Source organism: Mytilus edulis, chromosome 13, assembly GCF_963676685.1.
Source record: "Mytilus edulis chromosome 13, xbMytEdul2.2, whole genome shotgun sequence".
In the NCBI taxonomy this organism is placed as follows: Eukaryota; Metazoa; Mollusca; class Bivalvia; order Mytilida; family Mytilidae; genus Mytilus; species Mytilus edulis.
In genome coordinates this window covers 34291693-34318307 of record NC_092356.1, presented here as the reverse complement: position 1 = coordinate 34318307, position 26615 = coordinate 34291693, and the positions used below count along the sequence as shown (strand labels likewise).

General features: G+C 31.2%; 1 protein-coding gene across 1 annotated transcript in view; it reads left to right on the top strand.

Annotated features, from left to right (window-relative positions):
- The window catches only part of LOC139500896 (uncharacterized), a 213160-nt gene that overhangs the window by 156320 nt on the left and 30225 nt on the right, over positions 1-26615 (top strand). Inside the window, exon 5 of the mRNA XM_071289791.1 lies at positions 15572-15643. Within this exon, the coding sequence (XP_071145892.1) occupies positions 15572-15643 (72 nt within the window). The remainder of the gene's footprint in view (positions 1-15571; positions 15644-26615) is intronic.

Below are 26615 nucleotides of genomic sequence, written 5' to 3'. Positions count from 1 at the left end.
GGAGAGTGAAGATTTATTTTGTCTGTTGGTTGCTTGGCTAGCGTAAGCTAATCGATTTACCTCACATTTTGAAGTTGGATGGAGATTGTTTTTAAATAAATGCCGTACCTTTGTACTTTGGTTTCCTGTCGGTTTTTTCTCAATTTTAAATTGGGAAGTTTTATCATTTGTTTTGCATGATTATTAATTTTGACTTGCAAATGAACAATTAATAAATCTAGTCCCATGTGTGCTAGCGAAATGTCTTTAGTGTAATCTCGGAGTGTAATTTTTATTTCAACTTTTATGTTTGCTTCAGCACAACCTAAAACACGAAAACTTTCATTTTCTTGTAAGAATGAGATTCGTTACTTCAAACAAAAATCGCTTTTATCTTTTCTTTTTTTTTTTTTTTGGCAGTAAAAGACCGGTTTCTTAAAAAAAACTTTCATACAATCGACTAAACGAAGTATAAGCTTCGGGAAGGTCAAGGATTATAACATATTTTTCGTAATTTTGCAAAAATCGAAAATTTACGGTAATTAATGGTCGAATTGAAGCTTAATACCTACCAAAAAATCTCAATGAGCGAAAAGACTTTTATTTTAGTCATCTCTGGTGTATTTATGATGGCTTGGTTTGAAGCGAACTATGCTTACTAGTGTTGCATAAAAAAACATGAGGATAGGGTTTGTCCTTTATGAATCTATATTGCAAATTTGACTCATATAAGGATAATGTTTGTCTCATAGAAAAATCGGTAGTTTTAACCGATAATTTATTTTTCGATTTTTATCGGATATAGTAGTTATTTGGAAAAATACAAACCGTATAATTAAATATAAATCAATTGCTTTTAAAAAGCAATTGTAAACGGTCTTTCCCCTTTTGAAACATAGATTGATTGGGGGGGGGGGGGTGTTTGTTTTGTTTGTTTGTTTGTTTGTTTGTTTGTTTGTTTCTGTAAGGGGTCTATAGTATTGTGTTACCGGAGAAGTTTCATGTTTAGTTTGGAAAGTTTTTCTTTTATTTTAGGTCCAGCGCGCGCGCCAGATTGAGGAGACATCACGTGACGCGGGTATATAATAACGAAAACTTAGTCTTTTTATTTCTTTTTAAACAGACAACATCTATAGAGATGGAATGTACACAATGTAATTTCTTTTGTCATTGTAGGAAATTGACATTTTGATCACAGTTCACCAGCAGTGCATGATTTGGATTTAATTGATCCGCTGTAACTTTAAAACACGTTTAAGGATTATTTTCTTAAAATGTACATTTTTCATCACCAGTTTGTAACAGATAAGTTTTTCAATCCAGGAGCGGACATTTTTATTGTAGGATTTCACTGAGATTTACGGACCTAGCAAGCGATTTTTACGGCATTGCCATTTCTTTTCTCTAGGAAAAGTCCTGAGAGATATCGGCACCACGTTGTTTTATGAACCTTTAGTACATGTATGCCCTGCTGACTGTAAATTGGGATCGATTGGACTTGTAGTTTCAGTGTTTAGGTGATAACAAGGAGGTGGATTTTTTTTTCAGAAGAGATGTAAGATCAATATTAAAACCCAATTCTTCAGAGAACAATTGAAGGTCTTTCCACCTCGATAATAAGAATGAAATTTAAAAAACGATGTTAGAAAATGTCACTCTTTGTTGATGTTATTTGGTTCTTCAAATTGATATAAAAAATAAGACTAATAGGTATATGCAGAAGACTTGAAATTATTTTTAGCAAAGGTCAAAATCTAGAATGTCAAATTGACCTTTGACCTTGACCTCAATTTCAAGGTCATAGGTCAGGGATCTCAAATCAAAAGACCCCAGGTCAATCATTTGTATGGTTGTGGAGAAATACTGATTTCAAATACATAAGGGGAGAAAACTCCTATAAGGGTTAACCAAAACACTTCGACTGAAATAGATTGAAGTTGCGCCTTTTTGTAAACAGCAATTTGGCAAACAAATCATATCATTTACTGTAACAGTTTCTTTTGAACAACGATAACAAGCAAAATTCAAAATTTATAACATGACCTTGACCTTTGACCTTGATATCAATGTCAAGGTCATAGGTCAGTGAACACAAAACGGAAGTCCGGAGGTCAATCACTTGTATGGTTGTGGAGAAAATCTGATTTGAAATACATAAGGGGAGAAAACTCCTATAAGGGTTAACCAAAACACTTTGACTGAAATAGGTTGAAGTTGCGCCTTATTGTAAACAGTTATTTAGCAAACACATCATATCATTTACTGTCACAGTTTCTGTGGTATAACGATAACAAGCAAAATTCAAAATTTAGAACATGACCTTGACCTTTGACCTTGACCTCATTTTCCTTCAAATGGACCAAGGACTTCATATCAAAAGACTGTAGGCCTCTACGACTTATAACGTATGAATTGATCCAACAAATCGCCTATCTTAAATTTTCAAAGGGAAATAACTCCCTTAAGATGTCTTCCGATCACTAAAGTCAAAATAATTCAAATCATTCTCAAGAGTAGACGACCAATTTGGTGAAAACAGTTTGCTAAAATCTTTCACGGTTTTAGAGATATAGCGATAACAAGAAAAAGGGGACGCAGGGAGATAACTCCTATAAGAATAAGTGTTCGGTCACACAGGGTGAGTTTGGAAACCCCCATTACTGTACAACATCATTGGCCAAAAAATCCATTCTATATGTTGTAAGACAAAAAAGCATCTCAGACGGCAGAAGAAAAAAAAAAATTAAAAACCAATTGTTCAGAGAACCATTGATGGTCTTTCCACCAGTTAAGACCTTTTTATATAAAAATATTACAATTTGGTTTAAAATGTCAATTTTAGCGCCAAATGACAGCTTATTGAACGCTTATTCAAAAAAATATATGGTTTCTATAAAAAAAATATATCGAAAAGGGAGATAATCTTTTACTTCCGGTTTAAAAAGTTTACTTCCGGTATTGTTTGATAGTTAACTTGACACTGATTCCAAAAATATATGGTTCTATATACTTTTACATTGATTTAGTACAAAAAAAGCTACTTCCGGTTTACAAAAGGTCACTTCCGGTTGTGTTTTTTAAGGTCACATTGCTTACAACTTAATGCAAAAAGTCCCATGGCTTTATCATGTGTACATATGAGGTAAAAGCAAAGGTCAAAATCTAGAACGTTTAATTAGCATATGACCTTGAGCTCAATTTCAAGGTTATAAACCAAGGACCTCAAATCAAAAGGCTCTAGTCGTCTACTTTATATTGTTAATGAGTTATATTACCATACGTATGATATTAAATATAAAAAGGGGGAAAACTTGCGTCAAATGTCTACGTACCCTTTCGACTAAAATTTATGTGTTACGACATGTCGTAACCAACAATTGTGTGAAATTATTTTGTCGATATCTTGTATGATTTCTGAAAATAAGAGATAACAAGCCAAAATCAAAATTTTAATCATGACCTTGACCTTTGACCTTGACCTCATTTTGATTTTTTTGGACCAAGGACCTCAAATCAAAAGACCCTAGGCCTCTACCACTTATGGTTTTCCAGTTAAAAATGCATATCACTTATATCAAATATAAAAGGGGAAATAATTCTCATATGGAGTCTCCAGATAGCTTCGGTCAAAATGAATCAAATCATCCTGAGGATATAACGAGCAATTTGGTAAAATAAATTTGTCGGTTTCTTATACGGTTGCGAAGATTAAGCGATAACAAGAAAAACAGTGTTCGGGGAGATAACTCTTACATGGATAAGATTTTGGTTACGCGGTGTCAGTTTCAAAAGCGTATTAATTGTTCGATATCATATACCATATATCTTAGTGACATCTTGCAAAACAAAAAAATTGCGAAGGAACAAAAAGTTGGCGGAAGAAAAAAAATAATAAATATAAATCAATTGCTTTTAAAAAGCAATTGTAAACGGTCTTTCCCCCTTTGAAACATAGATTGATTGGGGGGGGGGGGGGTTGTTTGTTTGTTTGTTTGTTTGTTCGTTCGTTTCTGTAAGGGGTCTAGTATTGTGTTACCGGAGAAGTTTCATGTTTAGTTTTGAAAGTTTTTATTTTATTTTAGGTCCAGCGCGCGCGCGCCAGATTGAGACATCACGTGACTTGGGTTTATAATAACGAAAACTTAGTCTTTTTATTTCTCTTTAGGTCGGGACGTTAAACAGACAACATGTATACAGATGGAATGTACACAATGTAATTTCTTTTGTCATTGTAGGAAATTGACATTTTGATCACAGTTCACCAGAAGTGCATGATTTGGATTTAATTGATCCGCTGTAACTTTAAAACACATTTAAGGATTATTTTCTGATAATGTACATTTTTCAGCACCTGTTTGTAACACAGAATAGTATTTCAATCTAGGAGCGGACATTTTATTGTAGGATATCACTGAGATTTACGGACCTAGCAAGCAATTTTAACGGCATTGCAATTTCTTTTCTCTAGGAAAAGTCTTGAGTGATATCGGCACCACGTTGTTTTATGAACCTTTAGTACATGTATGCCCTGCTGACTGTAAATTTTGGGATCGATTGGACTTGTAGTTTCAGTGTTTAAGTGATAACAAGGAGGTGGATTTTTTTTTCAGAAGAGATGTAAGATCAATATTAAAAACCAATTGTTCAGAGAACCATTGATGGTCTTTCCACTAACAACATATTTTGATGTGAAAATATTAAAAATTCAGTTGATATGTCAGGTCCTATGACTTTATGATGTCTAAATATGAAATTGGAGCAAAGGTCAAAATCTAGAACGTCCAATTAACCTATGACCTTGACCTCAATTTCAAGGTCATAGACTTAGGATCTCAAACCTAAAGACACTTGTTCCTTAATATGTATGGTTCATGAGTAATATCACTTTACGCATAATTCTAAACATAAGAGGGGCGAAAACTCCCATTTATTGTCTACGCACCCTTTCAACCAAAATTTATAAGTTACGACATGTCGCAACTAACAATTTAGTAAAAATAATTTGTCGATAAGTTATACGGCTTTTGAAAATAAGTGAAAATAAGCCAAAATCAAAATTTATAATATGACCTTGACCTTTGACCTTGACCTTATTTTCATTTTTTTGGACCAAGGATCTCAAATCAAAAGACCCTAGGTCTCTATCACTTATGGTTTACCAGTAAGAAATGCATATTCTTATATCAAACATAAAAGGGGGGATAACTCTCATATGGAATCTATATACGGCTTCGGTCAAAATAAAACAGAACATCCTGAGGATATAACGAGCAATTTGGAAAAATAAATTTGTCGGTTTCTTATACGGTTGCGAAGCCTTAGAGATAACAAGGAAAACAGTGTTTGGGGAGATAACTCTTATTTGGGAAAGTATTCGGTTAAGCAGAGTTGGTTTCAAAAGCGTATAAACTGTTCGATATCATATTCCAAAAATCTAAGCGACATCTTGCGAAACAAAAAAACAGCGAAGGAAAAAAATTAGGCGGAAGAAAAAAAAAAAAAAAAAATAATAATCAGAAGAAATCCAATAGGTCTTTCCACGGAAAAGTGGAAAGACCTAATAATAATAATCAGAAGAAAACCAATAGGTCTTTCCACGGAAAAGTGGAAAGACCTAATAATCAGAAGAAAAACAAAAGGTCTTTCCACGAAAAGTGGAAAGACCTAATTAAAGTTCAATTCTTCTTGAATAATTGATAGGTCTTTCCTTCCATTTTCTTTTAATTATACTGTCATAAATAAATATATCATATATATATATTGATTGATAAATTTATTGATTAGTTGGTTGGTTGGTTGGTTGGTTTATTAGTTAAACACTTGATACAGGATCTCTTGAAACAAGCGAAAAAAAGAGACCTTGGATTCCGTATTAAACACATGAAACGGAAACATGTATTGAATGATTGATTGATTGATTGAATGATTGGTTGGTTGGTTAAACACGTCGGTTAAATATGCTGGTTAAACACGTTGGTTGGTTAAACAAGTTTAATAGGCTCAATTAAAACAAGCAAACAAAAAAAAACAACCTTGGATCCCTTATGAAAAACATTAAACGGAAACATTGATTGATTGATTGATTGATTGATTGATTGATTGATTGGTTGATTGATTGATTGATTAATTGATTGAATGATTGATTGGTTGGTTGGTTGGTTGGTTTGGATTCAAACACACATAAAACTGTTTAAATAGTGCCAAAAACACATAATTTGATGACCTTGACCTTTGACCTTGTGACCTTCGTCAAGGTCATTGCTCCACAAGGTCATTGCAAAAGACCCTATGGGGCAAGGACCTTTTGTTTAAGAGTTTTGCCTAAAAATGGCTTTTTAAAAACCATTAGTGGGAGTTATGTCCCTTACATGATGGTAAAATCAATATTGTCATAATGTAAAACAGTTGTCCCTTGAAGTACCAATCATTTTTCACTGCTGAAATTTTCTGTATCAATAACCGTTCAATAGTTATAGGGAAATGAAAAACTTTTGAAAATCTAAAATATGACCTTGACCTTTGACCTTGACCTATATTTTTAAGTTTTGGTCCAATAAACTCAAATCTGAAGACCCGCAGTCTTTACGACTTACGGTTCATGAGATTTATATGCATATCGAAAATTAAAATATTCAAGGGGAAATAACTCCTATAATAAGTCACTGGATCGCTTCCGTTAAAATTATTTGAACTTGTATTATTTGGCAAGGAACCATTTGCCGGTAAGTCTTATAGTTCATGAGTTATAGCGATAACAGTGTTTTTTGTAATTGGGGAGATAACTCCTATAACGTAAATAGTACACTTCGGTGCCCTTAATACAAGATAGCTTGTATTGACCCGATACTTGGTACCAAAGATTATTTTGATATCTTGCGTACTTTTCTTGGGGATTGACTTTGAAAACGGCGGAAGAAAAAGAATAATAATTAAAAACCAATTGTTCAGAGAACAATTGAAGGTCTTTCCATCAAAACAATGTATTTTGATATGAAAAGTTGTGAAACTAAGTTTAAAATGTCATTTCAATTGTCAAATGATAGCTCCTAGTAAGCTGATTCCAAAAATATATTGTTTCCATACATTTTTTTTTAAATAAGGGAGATAATTTGTTACTTCCGGTTTGAAAAATGTTACTTCCGATTATATTTGAATATTTACTTGACACTGATTCCAAAAATATCTGGTTCTATATACTTTTATATTAATAAAGTACAAAAAAATAGCTATTTCCGGTTTACAAAAGGTCACTTCCGGTTGTTTTTTACAAGGTTAAATGGTTTGATACCTTTTTCTAAAAGTTGTATATCTTTATCATGTATACATATAGAATAAAAGCAAAGGTCAAAATCTAGAACGTCAAATTAAGCTATGACCTTGAGATCAATTTCAAGGTCATAAACCAAGGACCTCAAATCAAAAGACCATAGGTCTTTATTATATTTAGTTAATGAGTTATATCACCAAACGCGTATTTTTAAATACAAGAGGGGAGAAAACTCCCTTTTACATTCAACGTACGCTTGCAATCAAAATTTACATCTTACGACATGTCGCAACTAACAATTTAGTAAAAATAATTTGTTGATATCTTATGCAGTCTTTGGATATAAGTGAAAATAAGCCAAATTCAAATATTAGAATATGACCTTGACCTTTGACCTTGACCTAATTTTCATTTTTTGGGACCAAGGACCTCAAATCAAAAGATCCTAGGTCTCTATCACTTATGATTTATAAGATAGAAATTCATATCACTTATATCAGATGCATAAGGGGAAATAACTCTCATATGGAGCGGTCATATCGCTTCGGTCAAAATAGGACAAATCATGCGAAGGATATAACGAGCAATTTTGTAAAATAAATTTGTCATAATCTTTTACGGTTGCGAAGGAGATGAGCTAACAAGGAAAACAGTGTTTGGGGAGATAACTCCTACAAAGAAAAGTATTCGTTTACGCAGGGTAAATTTCAAAAGCGCATAAACTGTTCGATATCATATACCAAATATCTAAGCGACATATTGCGAAACAAATGTTTATCGCAAGAACAAAATTAGGCGGAAGAAAAAAAAAATAATCAGAAGAAAAACAGAAAAGTGGAAAGAACGTATAATAAACAAACGAAATACAGTAAGGTCTTTCCATTTAAGAAAGGAAAGACCTTAATTATTAAAGTTTCGTATGCATCATAAATCAACCGGCTCCGGCAACTTTTGACTTGTTCTAATATCAATAGTAATGATTTTCAGCGGAGAAAAAGATAGATATTTTGGTCGTGGTTGAAAGAATCGTAAAAGTGTTATTTTTCTAAATTCTGTTTGTTTAATCGGACAAAGTAGAGTCTTAATTTGATTTAAAACATTAAAAACGTGAGAGTATGCCGATAAATAGCCAGTCTAGGTCGTTAAACTTAAATCAACTTACCCATCGTTATCGCAGACTAAAATTTATCTCATATATATATTTTCATTTATTACAAGCACGTCAGGGTGCATGACAGCACAATAATCTTTTTACAGAATCGTAAGAACAATATTTTTGTTTGATATTTGCTTCTCTTCCACAATTAACGCCCGATTTGGCCAGTGACCGGTATTACAATTTAACACAGTTTTAAAAGTTCAGTGGGCTGCTACTTCATTTATAATTTTGGGTATGACTTTCTGTTTATCATATTCAACATACGTCAACATTGTCTTCATCAATTTTATTATTCAATTCATCAAAACCTTGTTTTTCATTACAAGCTTTTCCGTATATCAATATACGGCAAGAGAATGAATATTTGTTGCTTACCGGAAATATAAGATACATCGATTTAAACTATGTACACAATAAATAATTGCTGTGCAGTTTCCATGTCTACATTTGATTTACGAGTACAATATAGTAAACATAAAAAGAGAAAAGAGAAACGGTAAATATACAGGAATACATAAAGTTTCGTAAATAGTTGCAAAGGACCATATGTTACTTACATGCCATGAGGTTTCATAGCATTCAGTAATTTTTGAAACGCACATATATATGTGCGATAAAGATCTAGTGCATTTGAGCAAATTAAATTTATGTTATCCATCTAACTATTTTATTTTCAACAGATTCCCTAGTTTGACATTTTTAAACCACGCGTGCATATATTTTAATGTTTTTATTTAAATGCCTTATATATGAAAATGTCACGTGTATTATACGTTCGTTTAATTAAATTGTGGAGCATGTGACTTAATAAGACTACGCATTTAAAGTTTGAAACAAAAAACGATAGATACATCGAGGTCGTTTTGTTTGGGTGATTTACCTGTAAAAAGCTCGGGTCTCATCCATGTTTAAAACGAATTAATGCATGTTTGAAATAGTTTAACGGGGGCGTGGCCTATTAGTTTAACGCAACTAACCAGCAACTTGATTTCAATTGATTCACCGCAGAGAAATCTATTTGACTGGCGTTAAAATGAATTGATATGAATTAATATGAATTAAATATAATTTTTAATTTTTGTCAATCTTTATCAATAAACGATCAATCTCATTTAAATAGCGTTAACACGTTTTTGACCGTTCAAGTTAAATGGGGTGACTAGTGTAACCAGATACAAATTAATATAAAATACGCATAATCAAATCTCTATATATAACGACAAAAATATACTTCATATGTAGCGCGAACGTTTTTATACGCCCGTCAAAATTTTGACGGGACGTATTATGGTATACAAATGTCCGGTGTCCGTCCGTCTGTCTGTCTGTCTGTCTGTCCGTCCGTCTGTCCGTCTGTCCGTTTGTCCGGCGTAAACATGTCGCACCTTAACTTGAGAAAGACTTATCCAAATTTCATGAAACTTAATATAGTTGTTTCTTATGATGGTCAAATGATCAGTATACTTTTTGGTGAAAATAAGATTTAAACTTTTTGAGTTACGGCACTTTATAACTAAAACAGGGGTGTGTTTTTTTCACATGTCGCACTGTATCTCAAAAACGATTCTTGATTATGACTTAAAACTTTTAACACTTCTTAGTTATATTAATCTCAAAATCTGTATACTTTAAAATGATGATTCAAAATTTCATTTTTGAGTTATTGAGTATTTTGTAAAAAAGGGGGAGGTTTTTTTTTACATGTCGCGCCATATCTCAAAAACTATTTATGATTATTGCTTAAAACTTTACACATGCCTTTGTTATATTAATCTCAATATCTGTATACTTTTTGGTGATGATTCAAAATTTCATTTTTGAGTTATTAGTATTTTGTAAAAAAGGGGGAGGTTTTTTTTTACATGTTGTGCCGTATCTCAAAAACGATTTATGATTATTGCTTAAAACTTTACACACTTCTTTGTTCTATTAATCTAAAGATCTGTATACTTTTTAGTGATTATTCAAAATTTTATTTTTGAGTTACTGAGTATTTTGTAAAACAGGGGAGGGTTTTTTACATGTCACGCCGTATCTCAAAAATAAGTTATGATTATTGCTTAAAACTTTACACACTTCTGTGATATATTAATCTAAAGATCTGTATACCTTTTGGTTTTGATTCAAAATTTTATTTTGGTAATATTTAGTTTTTGTAAAAAAAAACAGGGTGGAGGGTTTCACATGTCCCGCCGTGTCTCTAAAACAATATATGGTTATTGCTTAAAACTTTCTCATAAACTATTTATGATTATTGCATAAGACTTCCACATAAGACGTCGGGCGTATCATGCGCTCATGGCGCAGCTGTTTATTATTAAACTAAAATCTGAAGTTTTTATCATAGCTCTAAAACGGTGCCCCATTTGGCAAGTTACTGCTGAATGCGAAAGCTTACCATTTTCAAAGCAATATCACTTTCCAAAATAAAATAATTCGATCAACTAGAAAAAAAGAACCATTGTGATAAATTTGATACTAGTATATGAGTGTAGGGTTTTAAGCTGTTAATATGGACAACTGTGGTAACTGAATTAAAAATTCTGGACTGATATTCCAACCAGCAGCATTTTGTAACTTTTGTCTACTTACATCGTGCACCGTTTTTAAAAACACAAAGGAAACCATTGTGTAAAAAATAATGTATGGCTTGAGATTTTATGTAATTAATACAAACAACTTAGATAACCGAAATAAACATTATGGACTGATATTTCTACCAGCATCATTGCATCACTGGTGTCTGCCTAGACATTACCCGATTTAGTTTAACCATATAACCATAACACTGGTTACGACGAAGCTGTAGTAATATGGTCTGTAACATCATTTTGTTTGTATTCAAATCATATGTACTGGTTTTGTGTTATGGATAGATAATCAATATCCTTTGTTTTTTTTTTACTTCTATTTTATGTCTTTTATGAACACATCATACAAAACAAATGAAGTCAGTTGTAAACGATCAAATACATCATTCTATTCCATGTAAAACCCGGACCATTTTTACCACCACAAAAAAAACAGTACATTAGGATTGATTTTATGATACTTTAAGGTGATAAAAACTTTGTCACAGGAAAGTTCATCCTGTATCAAATTAAAACAAGGTAGTTTACTTGAGCAGAGATGAACAAATCATTTCAAGTGGATAATAAACATTTTTTGAGAGAAATAACTTTAACAATTCGACTCTATACGTCTTCTAATAGTAATTCACATTATCAGAACAACCACAACATTGTTCTTTGAACTATTTCCATGTGAATTTTTCTATTTTCTTCTTATTTAGGATAATCAACCAGATACAAATTAATATAAAATACGTAAAATCAAATATCTGTATTTAACGATCAAATTAAAATTTGCTTGTAACGCAAAAGTTTTTATTAAACTAAAATCTGAACTTTTCATCATAGCTCTTAAACAGTACTTCATTTGGCAAAGTTGTCGCAATCTCACTTTCAAAAATAAAATCTAATGATCTGGTGGTATTCATTTGCACAACGGAGAGTAGTAATACATATTTCCCAAACAGTAACATCTTGGCACTTTTACAAATTCAATTTGACAATGTCCTAAAAATATAAAGCTACCAAATATCTATCGTAATTTCCCCTCTTTTTCTGCAATATTCTTAGAATATTTATAAATGTCATATTGATTCAATTGGTTACCATTTCTTAACAATACAAATTAAGATGATGTTCGTATTTACGGTAATACAGAATATATACATAAATTCTTACATTGGTACCAGTTGATGATCGGATTTATTTAATCGAGATAATTAAATAACCGAATTTTAAGGTCCGAGCATCGGGGAGGACTTGAAAGTTGATAATATTCAATCGTGATTGAATATATCCGATAATCCACGAATAACTATGTAATAATCAGTAACTCTAATGAATATCAAACACATTTTCATTTTTGATAAGCGAAAATTCCTTCCAGTGGCCTCCACATTCCACAAAATTGTTTATTTCATTAAAACCTATAAGAATCTTTTGATTCATTCAGTCAGCTGATAAGGTTATGAACTGTAAACTCATTCAATCATCGTCTGAGATCATCGGCAACCACACGTTGATTAATTGTTTTATACATTGGTTACGGAAAGGGTTAAATAGCCACAGAATTAGGGAAAAGTTATTATAAGAAATCTATAAAAAGTTATCGCTATCTGACGACAACATAATGACTAAATGCAACAATCAACACATAATTGTTCCATCAATAGACCGAAAGTTTTACCCCAATTTTAACTAAAAGAGAGAGTAAAACCGTGTAAAGACCAATATCATTTCCAAAAATTCATTGACCAGTTTTCAAAGAGATAAACAACACTTCCAATGCCTTCTTTTTCGAAGGTAAATATGTTTGGAGGGGTAAATTCAGTAAAAAATCTCCCATTGACTTTAATGCTAATCTATGTGTGGAAATAAATGTATACCTGATTTACCTTTAGAAATTAAAAACTTTCATATATCATTCATGAAAGTACAAATGTAGCCCTATCTTTTGCAACAATAAAAACATAGGGTCATGCGGCATTTTTGGGCATTCACATGGCCTTGTTTACAAGCAAAGTAGATTCGCACTGAATTCCTATACTGACCCCCGTTACTTTTCAACCCTGTAGGGAAAAAAAAATAGTACATTCAGCATTTATTTTTTATTTTTTTTCAACTCTAGTTTTGATCCATCTACCATAAAATATTTATTACAAACATTATCTACCAATCAGAAGAGCACATGACTTCACTTTTAGACAGAAAGCTCTCCATTACAGTTGATAAAACTAAAGGGTTAAACGTATAACCAAATCCGGGCAAATAATTAAATATGTTCATGCTGTACATTCTACTATTTTTATGAACGAAAAAAAAATGACGTTTAGATTGATTTACTTATAATTGAATGTAAATGATATTTTAAAGTTGTCTGAATTGTTTAATCTAGAATGGAGAGGTTACTCAATATCTTTTCATGACAAGATTGTTAGCTAGAGCAGGGAAGGTCAAATAATTCTTCTCAAATTGGCATATAACCTTGATTAGTGAAAAATCTATTGTGCGCTATACATCTTTGACAAGTAGTTCACATTTTATCAATTTTGTATCTTAATTTTTAATTCTAACAGGAATGAAAAAAATCATTTCAAATTAATACCAAATGATGTAATTACGTTTCGATGGATCGATACATTTTAAGCAGAAATTTGTTTTAAAAAAATTAATTTACATGTACCTATACTAAAACCAAATTTCAACACCTGACATGAATCTCTTTAAATGGTATCATTTTAAGAAATGAATAATAAGGACGTTTAGATTTATGTAATTGAATTGATAAAATAACTTATGTGACATTAATTTAGTCAATGAAAATGTTGCCTAAATCTTTTTATGGCAAGATAGTTAATTAAAACCGAATAGTATAAAGTTCCTGACAAATAAATTTAGGTACCACGATTAAAAATGAAATTGAGACAAAAAATCTGGCGACTATAAGTCACCGCACGGAATTCAAAAATGAACAAAACCCATACTGAATAATTAGCTATAAAAGGCTCCGACAAATGTAAAAAAGTTCAAAAGAGAAAACTAACGACCTTATGTAAAAACAATAAACGAAAAACAGGTAAAACATACAACAATATACAACAACCCTTTTATCATGTGATGACATTATCCTAAAAGGATTAAATTCCTGTGTAGGTCCTATTACACTCCTTAGATGTACGTTCACCAGACAGTAAATAACAGAAAACGAATTGAGATATGTTTCAGATCTTTTATGAATGTATGTTATGAACCTTTACTTAATCATTCAAAATAGACAAATCAAGTACACTATGCATGATTGATATATTATGGGAATTTCATGATAATTAAAGGTGATAAGAAATATGTCAATCTAGAGATTATCCTATAACTGTTTAGGACAAGATGGTGTACTTGAGCAGAGATGACTGAAGCATTTTAAATTGAGACTAAACATCAAAGAGGAATACCATTTTCCGGCGCTATGCGTCTTCGAATAGTATTCACATTTTGTGAACAACCACAACATTGTATTTTGAAATATTTCCATGTGCATTCTCTATTTTCTCCTACTTTGGGATAATTAACCAGATACAAAGTAATTCAAAATATGTATAAACAAATATCAAAGTATAACGATACCATTTAAATTAAGTTTAAAATAAGTTTTTCGAAAACTAAAATCTGAACTTTGCATTGTACAAATTTAGCACTAAAACAGTCCTTCATTTGCCAAACTTGTGAGAAGTTACTAATGAATAAGAAAGGCAAACCATTTTTAAAGCAATACTACTTCCCAATATAAACTAATTTGATAATAAAAACACAAAGAAACCATTGTGCCAAATGTAATACACGAATGTAGGATGTTATGGGTTTTAATATGGACAACTTAGGAAATTGAATTAAAACTTAAGGACTGATTGTCTTGCCAGCTAAAGCATGACAATTTTTATTAAACTGAAATCTAAACTTTTCATCATGAATCTATAATGGTTTCCAATTTATCAAAGTTGTCCAAAGTTACTGCTGAATGAGAAAAGCTTACCATTTTCAAAATTAAAATGTTTTTATTACCAAAACCACAAAGGAAACCTTTGTTCAAAATACGTAATATCAGTGTAGGTATTTATGTGGCTAATAAGAACAACTTAGTTAACTTAATTATAAATCTGGAATGATATTCCTATCCGCAGCATTTTGTATCTTGAATACTTACATTGTGCTCCGTGTAAATTCACCATATAAGTTCACATATAACAGCTCGATATCAAAATGATGAAATGATGACATCATGTTTTAATACTTGAGGTAAGAAGAACCAAATATAAGTATAGCTACACTGTTATAGTTGTAGCTGTTGTAAAATATCGTCACTTGGACATTTTTTTTTTGTGTATTCAAATCCGGCATTTAGTATTACGAAACGCTTTTAAAAAACCAGATTTAATAGAGGACTTTGAGCATGTTATTTTTACATATATAATTTAAGTCATCCATGATAAATAACTTTTAGAATAATTCATTGTAGTCCTCGTTTTCCAAGGTAAGTATTATTGCATTGATGAATATGAAATATTTTATGCAGAAATAAGTTTCAAAAATGTTATTTTGCAGGTACTTATGGCGGAACAAAATTTCAGCACTCGACGTGAATATCTTTCAAGGTTTGACGTCTCTCAAGGAATTGTAAGTAACTTTATGCCGTAAAACATAATTTTCCTTTATGTGTTGCTGATTTGCTGTCGAAAAGATTTATCTTTTCTTTTTGAAAACATTTTGCAATTTTCCTACTAAAATTGATAAATGCCTGTTCATTTAATTTGGTATAACGTGTAAGCTTAACAAATTTTTAGAATTAAAAAAATTAGAACATTCAGATTAATGTTTTGAATTTTTAAGATAAGTCAAGGTGATATAAATGTTTTGGAAACAGAGGTTACCTTGTATCTGTTTAGGGCAACGTAGTTTAATTTTCGAAAAAAAATTGAGACCAAACCTTGCTAGAAAGGAATAGCATAATCGATCTAGTGGTATACATTTGCACATCAGAGATTAGTAGTACATATTTCGAAAACAGTGAAATATTAGCACTTTGACAACTTCAATTTGACTTTGCCCAGAAGAAAGAACAAGAAAATGATACAAAGTTACTAAATATCTATTGTCATTTCCACCTTTTTTCTGCAATATTATTAGAATATAAATTTCATTTCGATTAATCTGGGTGCCGGTTTTTTTTTCAAAAAAGATATGGACTTGCGGATTTAAGTTTTTTAAATGATGAGATTAATCTAAGTACTTTTCTCTCTGATCTCCTTCTTTTTTGTGTTTTTTATGGTAATAACCAAGATATAACTTTTTATAACATGTATAAGATGATTATAAACATCGCTATATCAGTTGTATATTTCGATAAAATCCGACTCTGATCTGTTACAAAAGTCAAAACATAATTGGTCATAACTTGTATCCCAATCATCAACGCTTTGGTCAATTCTTACTGAACATGAAAGATAACCAGTTTTATTACTCCCCAAAAATCCTATTATAAAAACACAAAGGAAACTATTGTATAAAAATAGTGCATGGCTCGAGACTTTCATATGGTTAATAGACATTTGCGAAAACTCGCATACACCTACGATTAGGATTACGATTACACTTACAGGTAACATTTAAACTGATATTTCTGCCGGCATTATTTCATCACAGGTGTCCGCCTAGACATAACCCCATTGAGTGTAACCATATCTTCGCTCGAGATTGAGATGTTGAAATGGGAGTTTTGATATCGAGGGATAAATATGCGTATCATTATGTTAACACTGGTGACGACGAAGATGTAGTAAATATTGTATTAAGATCATTTTATTTGTATTAAAATGTGTGATCAATTATGTTATGAAACTGTCTGAAGACTAGATTGTTTTAGCCGAACATCAACATGTTATTTGGTGCATTAATCATTTAAGTCAAAACTATAACCTTGTATTTTTATGTCAACACTTGTTACAACAAAGCTGTAGTAAATAAGATAAATTTGTTTGTATTCAAATTTGAGATTGATTGTGTGATTTAACTTTCTAAAGACTTGATATTTTAGCCAAACATCAACATGTAACTGGTTTCAGCAATCATCTACGTCATACATGAACTTTAATCTTGTGTTGTAATGTAGACATTTATTACATTGTTTACAATGAATAACAGTGATTTCCCAGTAAAATAAAAACCGATAACTTCACATGTGAAATAAACGCAATGAGTTCACTCCCCTAACGTCATACAACAATGTGGTTTCTACGTTGGTTTCAATTCAAAAGCCCATTGTCAATGTAATAAAAAGAATAACTTATCAATGAATTCAAGTATCAAGAAATATTGAACTCGTGATCGCACAACACTGATAATTAACGTATACGGTACGCGCATTTGTGAATTAACGGGTTGTTTGGTCACTCGTTGAATATTTTTCTAATTATAAATTATAATCCTGGTACATTTGATAACTAATTATTGTCAGCAGTAAAACGGTATTTAATTTGACAAACTTGTCTTTACCTAATACTTAACGAGAAAGGTAGAAAACTATCTGACCAATATCACTTCACCAAAAATATTTTAGTGAAATAAATTAAAAGTAAATGGTTATGCAAAATACAATATACCGTAAAGTAATAGATGAGGTTGAAATGGACAACTTAGGTAACTGAACTGAAACTGTCAGCATTATTCGGCGGTTATTTATTATGTCTGCATGCACACAACAACGTAATACTTAACGTAATGGTGACTAAATATGGAACTCATTAAATAGAGGGACAAATGATACAAGTCAGAAGACATCACTTCAAATCTTCAAACACTGTTGTACAAGATGGTCATTGAATTATTTGTATTCAAGTTCATCATTGATAATGCGGTAATACTGTCTAAGAACAACATCGATTTCTATATACTTAAGGGCAGATGTTGAAGATGTTTTCGTCTAATGATAATAGTGGAAGCCATAAATGAATAAAAACTTTATATCATTATATGAAAATCTGCCCGTATGTTGTCAATATATATCAACCAGTTTATAAACAGATATACTTCTGTTGGTCAATAACTGCAATAACGAATACACTAATTTTTCGGAAAAAATGTTACTGGTTTGATCTTGTTTTATATCACTCTCTCCTTTTATTAATTGTTTTTCAAGTAAAACAAGATTTTGAAAAAGCAACATATATAATCAATGTTCTTATCTTTTAAAAAATATTTTCCATCGAGCTTTTAAATATGGATCGATTTAGTTTGTTGAATGTTTAAAGACAGACTTTCGATTTATGTTATTGAATTGCTGGTATAAGGTAAGGGGTCTGAATTTGTAAATGGAGAGGTTTGCCTGTATCTGATTAGGACTAGATAGTTAACAGGATTAAAGACGACAGCATTCTTAATCAAATTTAGATAAAACCTTGATGAATAGGAAAAGTATTATCGATCTTTTTATGTTTCAAATAACTAAATACAACCACCTGGTTGTAAGTACATTGTATATATATATTTTAACACCACACGATTTAAGTGTCGAAATAAAACACGTTCCTCTGTCACCCTGAAACAGTGACGTTACAAAATAACAATGAGAATAAACTTTACAAATAATCTGAAGACATTTATTTAACAAATCAACATGAAGGATCTGTCAGTAATACCTGTAATTGGTTTTCAAACAGATATACTATACTTCAATTTTTCGACTGTAAATATGTATGGATTGAGGAATACAAAATATTTTATGCAGACATGTTTTAAAAATATTATTTTACGGGTGGCTGAGTTCTAATCAAATTGAAACGCTTGACGAAAATATCTTTAATGGTTTGACGGCTCTGGAGTATTTGTAAATAATTTGAATCCACAAACAACTGTTTGCTCCATCTGATGCTGGTTTTCCATGCAATGGTGTAATTTATCTATTTTTATTTTTTTTATTTTCGTGCACAGATATATTAATTTGTGACAATTTGATTTTTGTATTATATGAAAAGTGTACAATTTAAAGAAATAACAAATAATGACTTTAGATTTAAGATATTGTATTGCTGTTATTAGTTAAGGGGGATAAAAATAATTGTGTATCGTTTCAATAAAAATAATTAAAAAAATGTTAGAATTTTAAGTGAATTTAGTGAACATATTGTTTTTGTAATGGGTCGTATCTTTCGTTGATTGTCTTGATGTTATGTTAATATAAAACATGCATTAATAAATATTGATATATAATGATATAAAGCAAAAATTTATATTGTTCAGTTTCTGCTCTAAAACAGTATTTCATTTGGAAAAGTTGCCGTTTCTTACTACTGAATGAGAAAGGCGGAAAATTATCAGACCAATATCACTTCCCAAAACTATTTTGATGAAATAAATTTAAAGGAAATTGTTATGTAAAATATAATTTTGCGTAAAGTAAAGTATGAGGTTCAAAATGACAACTAAGGTAACTTAACTGAAAACGTTGTGCCAGCATCCTTCGGGGGCTATTGTCTGCATGCACACAACCATAATTTATGCTACTTAACGCCATGGCTACTGAATTTGAACCTGCTTAAATGACAGAATAAATCAAACACGATAGAAGACCACACGTATGATCTGCCAGCACTGCTGTAAAATATGGTCATTGAATTATTTGTTATTGAATTAATCATTAATATTGCGGTAAAATTGTATAAGAACAACGTTGATTTTTATAGATTTAAGGGCAGACATTGAAGATATTTGTCTTATAAGGATAATGTAAGACATAATTGGAAAATAACTATGTACTATATTATGAAAATCTGTCACTATGTTTCTGTTGTTCCGTTGTTTTCCTTTTATAGTTGATGTGCTCCTCTCGGCTTTAGTTTGTAACCCGGATTTATTTTCTCTCAATCAATATGACTTTTGAAAGCGCTATACTAATATTGCCTTTATTTGCCATATATCAACTAGTTTACAAATCGATATATTAGACATCTGCTGGCCAATATATTTCCAATGTTAATCTGTTTGCATTAACGAATATGCCAAATGTAATGATGAAATACGTTATGCTATATTGTAGGTCCCTACAGACCGATCAAATTACAAAATTCCCCATGTATTGCTAGATTGCTCTTGTATTATACTACCCCTATTATTTTATTCATTGTTTTTAAAGTAAAATAAGTTTTTAAGAAAGCAATATAAATAATCAGTGCTTTTTTTCTTTCAAATAATGCAATTTTCCGAAAGATTTAATTACTGTTTAATTTATTTGGTATATCATATAAAATCTACTGTTTTCAAAAAATGAAGATGCCGTCTAAGTGATGCTAATGGATAGATCATATAACGCAATGCCATCTGCATTTTGTCAATAGAGAGGTTACCATGTGACTTTCATGATACATTAGTTTACTGGAGTAGGAATGACAAACTGTTCAGTATAATTGAGATTAAACTTTAATAATGGGGAATTTGATAAATAATTCTCATTTCGAGCACTACCAAAATATATAGTACTGTATGATACTTTGTATTTGACTTTTCTTTCCTACTTTTTAAAAACCGCCTGCGCATCTTAGATAAATGAATGAAGTTCGCTTTAATTTGATTTGGTATTATTTTTAGAAATAACATAGTAATAAGGGCTTTTAGATTTATGCTACTGAATTGATTATCTTTCTTAAGTGACATAAGTTAAGTCAATGAAAATGTTGCCTTGATTTAGTTTTGAAAAAATAGTGTGTTTTGCTTCTTTTTTTTAATTGACTGCACAAATTCCTCATACAGTACTTGCAACCTTAGGCGTTACTGTTTGACGTGAACTGGACTGATCGGTGAATGATCGGTGACAGATGTTTGACTGATTGATGAATGATCGGTTATCGATGACCCATACAATCCGTCAGATACGTCAACTAAGCTATGTGAGAGTTTCCGTGACGACGGTCATCGATCAGTCAGTTCTTTAATTTTAAGCACGGATCGGAGGGATACCTGTATATTTAAAATTCGTATGTGAAACGAACTCTGCAATAGTAACATGTGACAAACGCGGACTTCGACGAAGACACCTTGGTCGATCTCTAAAAGGAAGTCGTCAAACGAGGCAGTCAATTATACAAACTGTATAATTATTATATTTATTATTATGTTTGCATCTTTGTCCTTCTTAATACATATAGCGTTCAATTGGACAGCTTGACACCGATTTACACAACAGTAATGTACCGGCAAATAAACCTCAAACAACTGCCTAAACAGATGAACAGTTTGCATTGATTTTGATAAAGCTACCCTTCTTTCTAACCTTTGTTGTTGAGCCTTTCTTTCTACAACTCGGAATATAACGTGCATTTCATTTTGTATTCCTTAGCAGTAACTATTATATTGTTCCAATGCATAAAATAAAAGCATGGTTTAAAACAATGTAGTCACAATTCGTACAGAAATTTCAGCATCATTTATGTACAAAGATTGCAAAATTTTATTACATGTATCATCATGGAAGTAATATTTATTTCATTTTACTTCCTTGGTCTTCTGCATGAAACACATATGCATTTAAGACCTAAATATATTATATTTGAGTTGCCATTACATACATCATGTACATTACCAAATGCAAGTGTTTGGTGGCCTCGAAAAATTTAAAAAATAGAGAATAATGGGCATCATGGGCATACTGTGCAGAATAATTGTCAATATTAAGAATAGGAAAAAATATATGTTATTTCTCGGTATAAAAATATAAAGAGGAGAGAATAATGGGCTCAAAAGAATTGGAACATGTTGATCTTAAATGTGTAGGAATTAGACTTTCTTATAAATTGATTTGTTATTTAAATTAGTTAAATTCTGAATTGAATGGTTTAATATTTTTTTTCTTGTGGGGGGCTCTTTTATAGCCTCCCATACAATATGTTTTTTTTTCATTGTAGAAGGATGTGGTATGGTATCCTATAATAACTTGCATCCACTTCATTTGAACTAACTCAAATCAAATCTTCTGGTTTTAATAGTAAACTCAGACAATTAATGCATTTGCAATGTGCCTATCTGGTAAGGAGCCTCTAATCTAGTGGTTGTTGTTGGCTGTCATATTTGCTTCTGGAAATTATTTTGTTGTAAACTAGGATTTTAGATTTATTATTTGAATTGTTTCACTTTACATGTCAGGACCTTTAATAGATAACTTTAAATGTTATATACAGTATGGGATTTTACTATTGTTGAAGACTGTTGTTGCTTACATCTATAGTGGATAGTTGTTTCATTGGTAATCATGTCACATATCCTTACATGTATGACCCTAGCTTATTCTAATATTGATGTTGGAATTAAAAAAAAATATCATTGAAGGTGTGGAGGGGGTTCACAAAATATAGAATAATAGACAAAAAACATAAAGATTAGAGAAATTAGACCCTAAAAATAAAGAAGAGAAAAAAAATGAGGTGCTTGAATATGAAAAATTGAGATTCTTATTGGACAAAAGTATATAGAATAGATAAAAATGACCTTTTAAATAAAAGAATAGATATAGTTTATTGAATAAATGTACATTTTTACCCATACATCATAGAAAAAAACAACAAAAGAACAAAACATTATATACATGTATGTATGTATCATGCAGTTGTTGAGTCCACCCTACTCAGTGACCATGACTTTTTAACAAATGGAGAAGCATACTGTACATTTGACAGACAAGAAAGACATAAAACCAATTTATCCAAATTATCCATATTATCTATATCGGAATAGATATTTCTAACTTTCTGCAAAAATACAAATCTCAAACCTTTATTTTTTGTACATGTAAATAATAAGTATTAAAGAATAGAGAATCAAAGGACCCCCATCCAAACCCTCATGATTTGATGGCTTAAAATCTGCAGTAATCCTGGTTATTTCAACAAAAACCACAAAGATGAATTTGACTATTAGTTCATAACCGGCAAGAATAAGTAACAACAACATCTGATTAAATATTTATTTTGTAATTTAGAATTTAATCTTAAATTGTAACACTATTTATATAACGATTGATATCGATAATGAGATACAAAAAAAATGATCTTGATTTTAAATATGAATCTACAATATATCAGAAAAAGGAAGACAACAAATCTTTCTAAATCAAGTATTAATAAGCTAAATTTGAGTATTTGAAATGTAAAGTTGTTACCTGACGTTGAATTATCTAATTATTAAGTATTACTTATATACATGTATACTGAGTATGCTGAATTTAAATGTAACTATTAATGTCTAACAGAATAGTTTGTTAAACATTCATGCGTACTGAAATGAAAACTTGAAATGAACTTGTTTCCAAAAGACCATATTTGAATATGTATTAAAATGAAACTTGTATAACCATAATTAATTAGTCTGTAGGTATATTATAAAAAGTATTCATAAATGATGAAAGTTTCACCCTTATGTACCTACACTACTTATTTACAAAGTTTAGATTTATGCATAAAAGAGTAAATAGGTGTCTCCAAAAATTGAAAAGAAAAATTGCAGCCTGCCTTTCTACTTCTCCAGTATATTAGCAAAGGCTGTATACACAATACTGGTATATAGTGCCATTACTTATTTGTACAATACTCAACATTTTTAAATCACTTATTTTTTTTATTTTTTGTGTATACTTATTTTTCAGACTCTGATTTGTACCTGACAAAAGTATTATTGTTAAACTGCTACTAACTATTGATTTCTAAAGGATCAGTTTCACTAGAGTGATTATTTGTGTGATGCTGAATACTCAATTCTCAAATAATAAAGACAACATGTACAGGGGTAACCTTTTCTTTATACATATATTTTTATGTATGTATCTGTTGTTCTGCTTCTCTTTGTTTTAAATTTCATGTCCATAATTTCTGAGATCAGATCTGAGCATTCATGTCCTGCATGTTCTGACATCTTTCTTAGTGTGAAAAATGAAGTGTGACCTTTCTGTTTTGGGTTTTTGATAAAAACATGGGGGGAAATCAGTTGCAAATAATTTATAATGGTCTATATGGGTTTACAAAAAGGATAATAATGGCCAAAATTATATACAATGTTAACGGGGAAAAAATAACTAAAATTATAAAGAATAATGGGGTACTAAAGAATGAAGAATAGAAAATATTGGGAGCTTAAATAAAATGAAAAGAGAATATTGGGGGGCTAAAATATAAAGAATACAGAAAAATGGCATTTATGTCACGATTTGGTGTCACGATATCAGAGTAGCATGGGTTCGAATCCCGGCGAGGGAAGAACCAAAAATTTGCTAAAGCAAATTTACAGATCTAACATTGTTGGGTCTATGTTTAGACGAGTTGTATATACATTATGTACACAGCCATGTATCACCATCATTGATGGCGATCCGATGGATACATCTGTTGTAGAGTTGTCACTGACTCAGACGTACTTATAAATATAATTATTTTCTGTGACTGTATATTACATTAATTTGTAGGATCCTTTACTATAGATAATTTAGCTGATCTGTAACAATAACATCTTCATGCCTTATATATCATGTACTGTAGTACGCCGCTAGATTAAAACTGACGAGGAAAGGTAACACACGGCCAGCGAAAGCTCTTTTATTGAGAGCCCAGGTGGTCGTGTGGTCTAGCTGGACGGCTGCAGTGCAGGCGATTTGGTGTCACGATATCACAGTAGCATGGGTTCCAATCCCGGCGAGGGAAGAACCAAAAATTTGCGAAAGCAAATTTACAGATCTAACATTGTTGGGTTGATGTTTAGACGAGTTGTATATATATATATAAAAAAACATTTAAAGAATATAAACATTTAACATGTTTAAAGAATATAAATAAACATTTAAAGAATATAAACATTTAAAGAATAGAGAATTGAAAAAAAACACCCTCAGAACCTGATGTGATTATTTTAAAATTTGTATGACTATGCCCTAACACAAAGTTTGCAAACCCATCCAAAGTATTGTTTTACATGTTTTAAAAGTGAAAGACAAAGTATTTCTTTCCTTAATGTTTTTTAGGTAGCAATGTCAGAGACATGGCATTATATTTGTCTTTTTTTTTCAAAAAAATCATACTGCATTGATTTAAATATTTCAGAGACAAACATAAAATTGTCCATTTTTGAAGCACTCTCCCCCCCCCCCCCCCCCCCCCCCCCACATGTTCTGTTCGTGTACTTCAGAAAATAGGAAATTGATTTTTTATGCATGTTACATTTATTTATGCACATTTATGCACATGTATCAGTAAGAATGTTGTTTACACAATAATTAAAGTAAAAAATTGACACATAGGATTATATGTATTACACAAATTTGTGATGACAGGTGTTTCAAACTTAGGACACACAGGAATAAACAAATATATTAATTCATATGCCCACCAATGTGATAGAAAGCAAAAATTTAAATTGTTCAATTTCTGCTCTAAAACTGTATTTCATTTGGCAAAGTTGTCGTTACTTACTACAGAATCAGAAAGGCGGAAAAGTATCAAACCAATATCACCTCCCAAAAATATTTTGTTAAAATAGATTAAAGGGAAATTGTTATGTAAAATATAGTATTGCGTAAATTAATGTATGAGGTTCAAACGCACCACTTAGGTAACTAAACTTAAATCGTTCTGCCAGCATCCTTCGGGAGCTATCGTATGTTAGGCATTAAAACAATACATAAAAACATATATTATATATAGCAATACACAACAACCCTTGACTTATGTGCTGACATTCACCAAAAGCATTAAATTTACAATTATACCAAAATAACAGAAAGCGAATTGATATGTTTTAGATATTTTATGAAATAAAATTGAGAATGGAAATGGGGAACGTGTCAAAGAGACAACAACCCGACCAATTAAAAAACAACAGCAGAGGGTCACCAACAGGTCTTCAATATAGCGAGAAATTCCCGCACCCGGAGGCGTCCTTCAGCTGGCCCCTAAACAAATATATACTAGTCCAGTGATAATGAACGCCATACTAATTTCCAAATTGTACACAAGAAACTAAAATTAAAATAATACAAGACTAACAAAGGCCAGAGGCTCCTGACATGGGACAGGCGCAAAAATGCGGCGGGATTAAACATGTTTGTGAGATCTCAACCCTCCCCCTATACCTCTAACCAATGTAGAAAAGTAAACGCATAACAATACGCACATAAAAATTCAGTTCAAGAGAAGTCCGAGTCTGATGTCAGAAGATGTAACCAAAGAAAATAAACAAAATGACAATAATACATAAATAACAACAGACTACTAGCAGTTAACTGACATGCCATCTCCAGACTTCAATTAAACTGACTGAAAGATTATGATTTCATTATATGAACATCAGGCACAATCCTTCCCGTTCGGGGTTTAGTATCATACCATCATAACATATATGAGAAGAACATAACCCGTGTCATGCCAACAACTGTTTTTAGAATAAATGTGTTTAGTTCCGATGCAAAGACCTTATCATTGACTCAATATTAACGCCAAAATATGCAATCTTTAATGACTTGACAACAGTATCGTAAGTATAACCCTTCTTAATAAGTTTATTCAAAGGTTTTGTAAGTTTCTGAGGTGAATACTGACACCTTTGTGCTTTATAAAGAATATTT